Below are 10,168 nucleotides of genomic sequence, written 5' to 3'. Positions count from 1 at the left end.
TTTATCTATAGTTACAAATTAAATTTTCCTTAACCTTAATCTTTTCGTGCCAATTTGTGACCCCTTAATTGAGTAAAGCATCGGATCACTTGGCTGGCGAAGATGATCTTTACATGCATTCGAATAAATTTCACAGTTCACTTAGTCTTTATAATTCAGTGAAGTTGTGCTGTATAATATATACATATATAGTATCATATATAGTATCATTTGCTGAGGCAAAATTTTACTTGTATTATACATGTACTGAATATGTAGGTTTTATAATTCACATATAAAGAATTAAACCTGGAAAAAGGATATCCATCACACAGCTTTTTAAAACGGATCTTTTATGAACGCTCGTCCATATGGTATGGTGGATTTAAAAGTAAACAACAATATTTGAGAGGGTTGGATCAACTTTCTCGAAATTGATGCGTGGGGAATTGATAGCTATAGTGTTGTCAGACAGCATCACATTACAAAAGGCGTTTAAGAAAAGTGCATGGTCCATGACAATTCATACATACCATTTTCTTGTTTAAGACTCCCGTGATTTTACTCGTTAATTCATTCTCTTAACCTTGATCATGTCACGTAGTGTTATTTATCATGAACTTTATACGATCTTTTTCTAACATTATTCAGAAACAAAGAATTCAAAGTGTAACAAGCAAATAGTTCGATATCATTTATTTCATATTAAATATGTGTATATACAATATATATAATCGGCATTATACTTCCCGATTTAGGCATGTAATATATCGGAATTTACAACAAAATTAAGAATAATGAAACTATTGTGCCTGCACACAAGTATGATGTACAATAGCCTGTTCACGCTTATTCAAAATACAGGGTTTGTATATAACGAAACTTTCAAATGGCATAGTGTCTTTTCATTAACTTGTTCAGTACACAGTTCTATCGTTTCTCAAAGATTAAAGCCATCTTGTAACGATCGTATTTATCAACAACTATGTCGCCTCTTAGTTCCTGAAAGTATCACGCCAGACGTGTGTGCAATGGGTATATGCATTTGCTTTAACCCGTTTTTTATGTGAGTGCATGGAACCAAATTGTTTGACGTTATATAAGCAGGAAGACATACTTGAAAACCTTCCTCAAATACTGATAGAGTATTATGAATCCCATTTATTACAATATATTAAAGAATTCTTAAGATTCTTACCATGTATGTGAACAAACAGAGGTTTGGACACTATTCCAAATCGTACATAATATACTGTGAAATAACGAACGTTTCCAAAACAACTCTTTGGTATTCGCCAATCATAACTCTTTTACACTGCAATGAATTGCTTGTTCAGCAGTATTTGATGGAAGTGTCCCATGTTAACCATGTGGGAACCTTTCATTAGCGCATAATAGTCCAAGTCGAGGTCGGCGCATTACGACGTTGTTGCTTTAGAACCATCCCCGAGCGTAGCGTTCCAGATCTTAGTCATGTCGCCACCAGTCTGCTTGTTCTGTGACACCCTTTTGTCGTGTGGAACCCCAAACATGGCCTCGCCAAGGTCCTCGCTCAGGTCTGACAACTTTTTGGGATCTTTGTAATGGGTCACGGCCTGTGCCATGGCCAAAGCTCTCTCTGGTGGATTGGAACTTTTGAAAATTCCCGATCCCACAAAGACGCCATCGACTCCAAGCTGCATCAATAGGGACACGTCAGCTGGTGTTGCTGTTCAAAAGAGAAATATCAATGAACGCGTTTTAAATTCACAAAGATGATATAGCAGAGGACGAAAACTTCACACATAAGTACTTCGTTTCTGAATATTCTTCTCAAAGGCAATAAATACGACTGGGGACGGTGTTGTCCCCAATGCTGTATGCCAAAACGTTTAGTACACCAACATCCCAATATCAATCGTTATTCAAAGCACAAATGCTGGAAGTCAAATGAGGAACCGACTTGATTTCTAACAATACGAAAGCATGACCTTAACTGAAAAACAGAGCACTTGACTCTCGAAGATGCGAAAACAAGACCTTAATTGAAGAACAGAATACCTTACTTCCAGAAATACGAAAGCAGTTGGTAATTGGATAACAGAGTACTTGACTTCCGAAAATACGAAAGCAAGATCTTAACTGAAGAACAGAGTACTTCACTTCCAGAAATATGAAAGCAAAAATTTGACTGAAGAACAGAGTACTTGATTTCCGAAAATACCAAGGCAAGACCTTACTTGAAAAACAGAATACCGGCATAAGTCTCCCGAGCTTAGAACTGGTAAGCAACAAGTTTTTGTATGGTGTATGGCAAACAGATCTGACCACAGCGAGCGCGGACATCGTTGTATAGTTGATATACTTTATATTACTTTATATACTTCTCTTTCAGACTGCTAAATCAGACGCACCTATGCCTCCAGCGGCGAAGTTGACGACGGGTAATCTGCCCAACTCCGCCGTTTTTCTCAGTAGCTCAATAGGAACCTGTAGGTTTTTGGCATAAGCATACAGTTCCGTGCTGTCCAAGGATTGTGCAATCCGGATCTGCTTGTTGATGGTCCGGGCGTGACGGACAGCCTCGGCTACATCACCTGGTGTGAGGAAAAAGAAAGTCAGTCAGTCAGTCAGTCAGTGACAGCTTGATAGACTGAGGGAAATACACTTGATTGATACATTCCTTCATCCAGATTGATGGTATCCAAAACCGATCTAAAATTATCTTATTTTTTGGTAATGGCATACCAGCGGCATGGAAAATACCTAGTTATTTATTGGGTTATTGGCTCAAATAATAATTACTGTTTGTTTGTTGTTTTACCTTGTTTTCACTTTTTATTTTCGTTTATGTATTATGCACGACGGTGCATATTTGTAGTAGGGCCATCTAAATGCCGTCAATCATATATATGTATTTAAATGTACTACGGTCTTCATGCAGAAGACGTGTATCAGATATGACCAGACAGCCTACCGGCGAAAATGGCATGGGACATAATCCCAAAATGTTGAAAACAAAGCTATAAGTACAAAGTTTCCAGATTCTGATTGCCAAACTAATTTGGCTCGACCTGATTGAGTGAATAATCAGAATGTGCCGTTTACGAATGATCGCTGTAAACGTTATATTTCGAGCGTATAACGCTTACATTCCAAATTCAAAGTTGTTTATTCATAAATAAAATGAATAAACAGAATTCAAAGCGACATTCATGTACACAATGAGGTACTGAAATTTATCAGAAAGAAACAACAGAATTGTAAACTTTGTGTGTACTAACCCGTGCCTGCCTCTCCCTTGGTCCGGATCATGGCAGCTCCCTCAGACACCCTCCTTAACGCCTCACCCAAATCCCGGGCTCCACACACAAATGGGACTGTAAACTGATGCTTGTCGATGTGATTCTCTTCGTCGGCTGGAGTTAAAACTGTACGAAAAAAAAATAAATCGACTGAATAATAGTGAGGCTAGACTTATAATAATAGTGAGGCTAGAAGGATTTTTAATATCACATTTTAAGAATTGGTACTAAGTATTTTCATGAATGGCGCATGCTGTTTTGAAGAAATGTGTGGAAACAGTGGGATACTTCTATCTTTTTAAAGAAAAAATTATAAGCAAATTATAAGGCTTTGGGATTTGTTCAAGCATTTATGTATTTATACTAGTGCATGCTTTTTCGGAAGGTTTAATTTTTCAAAAAAGTACAAGTCAGTAGCTTTGTAAGAGATTGTTTTAGTTTTTTTAAAACTTCATGACATCCTTCTCATTCATTTCAACGTAATTTGTGTTGGCCATGCTAAGCTCACAGTTCTCTGTATACGTTGAAGACATTTAATTTCACATTGCACCTAAACCATCTCCCCTTTATGATCTTCTTAACCTTTTGTGTAATTTCTATATTCTAATCTGCTTTCTCCAAAAGTTGTTTGTCATCGTCCTGGGAGCCAACTGCCATTACCTTCCGACTCGTCCACCATGTCCACACCTAGAGATTCGAGAATCTGAGCCTCGGCAAAATGACCGATCCGGGTTTTGGCCATCACAGGAATTGTCACTGCCTCCATGATTGCTTTGATTTTCTTAAATGAAAACAAGACGATTTCGTAAAGATCACCATTTCTCAACTTTTCTGTTATGTACAACTTAATCAGAGAGGGCCTTCTTTTCATTCAATTCAGACTGAGAATTTTAGCCTCTTAATGAAGAACCTTTCTTGCATGAGCTAATTCAGGACAAAACTTTGTAGTCCTTTGTTCAATGATCTGCGATGACGTTTTGTGGACAAACTGATGACGTATTACTCAAGTGTTACAACAGAACACAATTTGACCATTTAAGCTACCCTCCAAAAATTACACTGTTAATTTTAACTGAAAGGTTGTTGTCTGAGTGATGCTAGAATGTATTCTGTTATTATAGCACAATATTCTGTCATGTTCGCCATAATATTCTGTTAAGTTAATATTGAATGCTGGGAGAGGGGTGGGGGGAAGTGCGCCCCCCCCCCCACCGTGAGGCAAAAATATTCCGCCCAAGTCCACGAAAAAAATATTTTAGCCTATATTTCTTACCTAGCTATTAACATTTATTCCACAAATATTTGCTGTAGCCTATGTAGGCCAATATTTCAATTTCGTACCAATTTACTAAATAGTATATAGGCCTATTTACACATGTTCTGTTATGTGAACCATTCCATATTGTTCCCAGTGGAAGACGGCGTGTTTTACAGAATTACCTCTCTTGAATCGTACCGTGCGGACAGCAGTAGCCATTTCCGCCTAGACAAGACAAATGACGCAGTTTTAATTGTTCTATTTGTAACTCTGGAACCCATGACAATAAATACTGTATATTCTGGGACAGCCTGTTTTCAACCCCACCTAAGCTGAACTTGAGTTGCTTTTTGGGTTGTTTTTTTTTAATGTGAAAATGAATGTGTACACATTGACCAAATCTGCATTCGGAACACTTCGAAATCACCCAGATCCACTCTCCGGCAATCTAATATCCCGGAGCTTCCGGGGCCTAGGAGGCCAATGGACCCTCGCCTAATAGACTGTGATAGTCGTTCCGCTCTTGTCAAATGTCAAATTCGCCCCCCCCCCCCCCCCCAACCTCCCCCTGAAGATCCGCGCTACGCCCCTGCGTGTGCTGTATTTAACGGAGTAATCTGCTGCAATAGCAGAATACATTTTGGTATCACCCAGACAACAGACGTTTCGTTAAATTCAACAGATTATGTTTTTGAAAGTAGAGCCCGTGTCGCCAAAAAAGCACCACACTGACAATTCGCAGGAAAACAATGACAGTATAAAGAAATAAAAGTGTTGCTCACCTTTGGATCTGTCATTCTGGCCACGCCCCCTTGGCGCCTAATATCAGCAGGAACACGTTCTAAGGCCATTACTGCACATGCCTGAATAAAGAAGAGGATACATGCTAGATAAAGTGTCATTTTAATGCATTCATTCAACTGTAAAAATTGCAAAACCAATTTCATATTTATTGCAAACTTATCAGAACTTTGACATTCCTTGACAAATGCATGTAGCTCTTTTTTTGAATTGCATTCAAACGCAAGTGTGGAAGCAAATGTTTCAGATCCTATTTTTGATTGGAAAAATGTGGAGTGGGAAAGTTGCCCACTCACCCCAGCCTCCTCAGCTATGCGTGCTTCCGCCGCCGTCGTTACGTCCATAATGATACCTCCCTTAGCCATCTGCGCAAGACCGGCCTTCACTTTGAACGTACCTGAAGTCAAAGTAGGTCAGTTATACATGGAGTGAGTGCATGCAGAAGGTTTAATAGTAAAAGGAAATACTTTTGGTAATCTTTATTTTTGCTTCAAAAAATGAAAGTGAATAATAAGGCAAGAAGGGTTTTTAATATCACATTTTAAGAATCCGTACTATTTATATAGTTCAAGTATTTTCATGAACGGCGCATGCTGCCTTGAAGAAATGTGTGGAAATAGTGGGATACTTCTATATTTTTCAAGAAAAAATTACAAGCAAATTTAATACACAATATTACTGTAGGCACATTGTTGTGTATAGATATGCCTTCTGATGGGCTATGGTTAATATCTATAAAGCATGAAAACACGCGGAAGTACAAATGAACATGCTGTAATATACCTGTTTGATGGGTGATCGGCTTTGGTTCCTTCAGCGCCAAGTTTGTGACGTCATAGCTGACACCTGTTAGAATAAAATAGGTAATAATGAAAATATGTGGTCTAGAGAATGAATAATTTTAGAACGTATTGAATATAACTGAAACAGAAAAAAAGAATGACGACCAATTTGAACAAAGAACATTTCCCGCCAGAATCCACGTGGCAGAGAAATAACAGCATGTGATTCAGCACAGGGCCTCCATACCTGGCTTGAATTCGGGGAAGTGTTGGATTCAAGATTTTTATGTTGTTCCAGCTTTGTTTGATATCTTAAAAGAATTAAATAAATGACATATCAAAAAACATTGGTACTGTTTACAACGAATAGGTATATCCGCTCTGGACAATTTGTAAAGATCATATTTTAGTCTCTCAATAAAGTTAATCAGTTTGATGAGTTAAGTACACAACAAGACATTAATTACTTTTTTTCTGAATTAAGCAAACTGTGGTAGAGGGGCGTACTAGTTTACAGCGCTGTGTAATTTAATACATTAACTAGAAAGGGTAGGATATAACAAAATGCATGCTGGAATAAATGTCCTTCATACCATTTACGGAGCTTTCTGTCATCTTGATGGATAATATAAGGTCTAAGTAGAATCTGAAACAAACGTGAGAAGTATAGTAGCTTTCATCCTCTAAACTTCAACAAAACCGTGTACAGATCTAATCTGTAGTTTTGGGCTGTTTTATACACATAACTGGAGATATACTAAAATATGGGTTTAATATATATTAAGCCTGTATATCCCACCTCTTATCTGATACTTAATCCGACGAGCAAGACCTACAACAGTCTGGATATCAAAGTCAACTAGAAAATTCCTATTACTGTTGTATATGGCTTACATTTTGAACCTTGGTTCGACGGTGCCTATACATTTAATTAAGTCTTATCAATCGTCATCTTGTACACTCTCTACAAACGTGAAACGTCTTCTCGTACAGTTACATGAAGATCTGTAAAACCAAGAAATACACAAGCTGTGCATTACTGGTACTTTATCGGTATAATTAAAACAAATTTGCACATGAACACCATATTTGTGTACATATAGTGACATCTTAAATGTTAACCACACTGTGTACCTGCTGTAGACATCTTTTTTACATTTCGATCTACATAAACATGCATACATTTGCCTTTTAAGAGACAAAAAGGATATCATAAGCAATATAATTAATTACTATATTTTTTCTAGCTCAAAGACATCCATTTATATTCACATTATTTTACATTCTACACAATGCATGTGGCATAGATCTATTGTACTACACATTCTGATATATTATATGCTTCACGTATATATATATATATATATATATATATATATATATATATATATATATATATATATATATATATGAAACGTGATCCTCTCAGCAACACAAACCAAACATAGCCCGGGGGAGTAAGTATCCGGTTACATCTTGGGAAAATGATACAAGTGTAATGGGGAGGATCGAGTGTATGCTGCATGGAGATGCCTATACATCGCATACAGACAATGAAGCGATCTAATAGATCTGTGACAAAATTTCCTTGTACAAAACCATTGCTCATGCTGTTTTCCTCTCCGATCCGAGGTGAGAAGGTCTGGCAGCAATCTGCGGATGGTCGTGGGCTTCCTCTGGGCTCTGCCCGGTTTCCGCCAATCATAATGCTGGTCGCCGTCTTGTAAGTGAAATATTCTTGAGTACACGGCGTAAAACACCAGTCAGACAAAGCGCCTTAAGCTCCTATATTTATATTAGAGCAAGTATAGTATCGGAAACTATATAAAGTTTAATATGAATTATATCCATAAGGCTTGGTATCTTAACAGACATTCCTGTATAGGCCTGCCAGTCATCAATCATGCAGAATGCTTGGGTGTTCCACGTCAGTTTGAAGAAGTCTAAGAAAGTACAATGTGCATTATGACAGAGTCATATCAAGATTATCAGTCGACAGTCTTCAGTGATGTCGGAAACACACAATGAATGCTCTTGGTGTGTAAATTTACTCAGTATCCAAATCGTGAACCCTGATATAATAATAGTTGTTAAAGCTATCGTTAATCAAAATTGTGTACCTCAGCTGGGTTTTGACTGAAACTGTCCACACATTACAATTGGCCATTTTATACATCCTCAGGAGAGGTTCTGAACATCTGTTCAAACGATCAATCACAATGTAAAAACTGAAACTATCCCTTAGTTGTAAAGGCGTGTACGTATATATATATATATATATATATGCTTCACGTATTCTCATATTATCTTCTACATTCTACAGCTATACGTGAAATCTCACGGGTTGACAGATTTAGGCGGACAAAATCAACCATAGACCCACATATACAGTCCATGTCAGATATTCAATACGTGATATGTTGCTGTGGTGAAGCATTTCAGAGAATTAAAGAAAATCATGCACGTTTTTGAAACACTGGAATATTGTATGAATGTTGATGTGTATTCCCGGTGGTCCGCCAGTGGGTCCGTCAGCTGGTCGCGTGACACACTTCGCAGACAGGTGTTTCGCTAATTGTTATATAATTAATGACTATAGTCTTTATACTATAGACATCTGCTCAAAAGTGGGGCAAATGTAATTAGCAGCCTTTGATCAAGTCCCTAATCAAGGCTAACGGTGTGTTAGGCAGGTGAAAGCTACCATTTTCAACGCTTTTTGAATAACCGCATATATCCATGACCCCTAAGCAGACGACCCTGTCTCAGCTGATGCTTTATTTTATTCCAGTCATATTGTCCAAATATTCTGGGATATATTTTGTGCAAATCCATGCCCCGGCCCATGACCTATATATAACTCACATTAACAAATCATTCCAATTTTCACCCGAAAAATAAAACTTCGCCACAAGCACAAGCTTGGATATACATAGCTAGTCTCTTTGAATAGGCTCACAGTAAATCAAAACAGATATATTTAACTGAATTTTCAAGGATTTGATTCGTTTAGTTATTTTATGTTGGATGGTGGAAGTGACAAACGCCTTCACATAAAGCCGCATCGGAATCACCCGGAGCGGGATTCGAACATGCGACTTCATTGACCAGGTGTTTTAGTATGCCAGTAATGCTTCGTTGTGTACATCAGTACATATACGTGCATACATCACGCATATTTTAACTCTTGTGTCACGCCACGCCGGTATTTATCACATATACATATGCATTGCCCACCAGTGATTTGTGGCAAAAAGTGAGCGCTGTACAATGGTGAATGAATATAGTTAAAGTGTTCGTATAATGCAATCGGAATCCGCTGAATAACAGTTATAGACGCGCCCTTTAATTATATGTTACATATACATCTAATTTTAACACATCCTGCAGAAAAATGCTTTTTGGTTCTAATGTTGTTTTTTGATGTTTTAATACACAAACACAATTAAACGATAATACAGTTGAAGCCCTTAAGTGGTTTCAGTTCTTCATTTGCACGCATGAACTGATGTGTATGTTAACTACGGGTATATAGGCGATGTACATATATAAATATATATACGGTCACTGAAGAAAGACAAATGATACTTACGTTGGTTGTCAGCGGACGTGTATCAATCAAGTTTTCAATCTGATGAAATCTCAGCGGACCAAGGGTTTATATAGCAGCCTGAATGGACTGTTTCGTAAGACAATTTTATGATACGCCCAGAGGGGGGTCGTCCTTTGTATTTACCCAGGACAGGTGGCCCGGGAAACAGATTTATCTCTGCGTTATGTCCACTGCAAACCGTTGTTATAGACCCATACAGATAACAATATAATCCCACCCACAGGTCCGATGGTCAGTCCATGTGCACAGACCTCTGACGGGGAGCAGGGACAGCAGACTTGTGTAAATAAGGCCTGTTACTTACATCCCGGTACATATTTGGTAAGTCTTGTTTGGATGACAGCCACCTGTCACGTGTCAGTCGACGTGAGGTCATCTCCAGTTGTAATCTGATACAAAAACAATGCGGTCGGATTTATAGATCTTCATCTAGGAGACTGAACAGCAATTT

General features: G+C 38.0%; 1 protein-coding gene across 1 annotated transcript; it reads right to left on the bottom strand.

Moving 5' to 3' along the window:
• Positions 1-660: 660 nt before the first annotated feature.
• Positions 661-9,961, bottom strand: LOC135468795 (pyridoxal 5'-phosphate synthase subunit SNZERR-like). The gene is made up of 9 exons (XM_064747218.1): positions 9,697-9,961; positions 6,698-6,750; positions 6,106-6,168; positions 5,619-5,719; positions 5,304-5,384; positions 3,924-4,044; positions 3,243-3,389; positions 2,373-2,555; positions 661-1,687 (listed from the first exon to the last, which is right to left on the bottom strand). The coding sequence occupies exons 2-9, from the start codon at positions 6,717-6,719 to the stop codon at positions 1,398-1,400; spliced, it is 1,008 nt and encodes a 335-aa protein (XP_064603288.1). The 5' UTR covers positions 6,720-6,750; positions 9,697-9,961; the 3' UTR covers positions 661-1,397.
• Positions 9,962-10,168: the final 207 nt, after the last annotated feature.

The sequence above is a fragment of the Liolophura sinensis genome, chromosome 6 (genome assembly GCF_032854445.1).
Source record: "Liolophura sinensis isolate JHLJ2023 chromosome 6, CUHK_Ljap_v2, whole genome shotgun sequence".
Classification (NCBI taxonomy): Eukaryota; Metazoa; Mollusca; class Polyplacophora; order Chitonida; family Chitonidae; genus Liolophura; species Liolophura sinensis.
The sequence above is the reverse complement of the archived record's forward strand: the minus strand, read 5'-3'. Positions and strand labels throughout refer to the sequence as shown.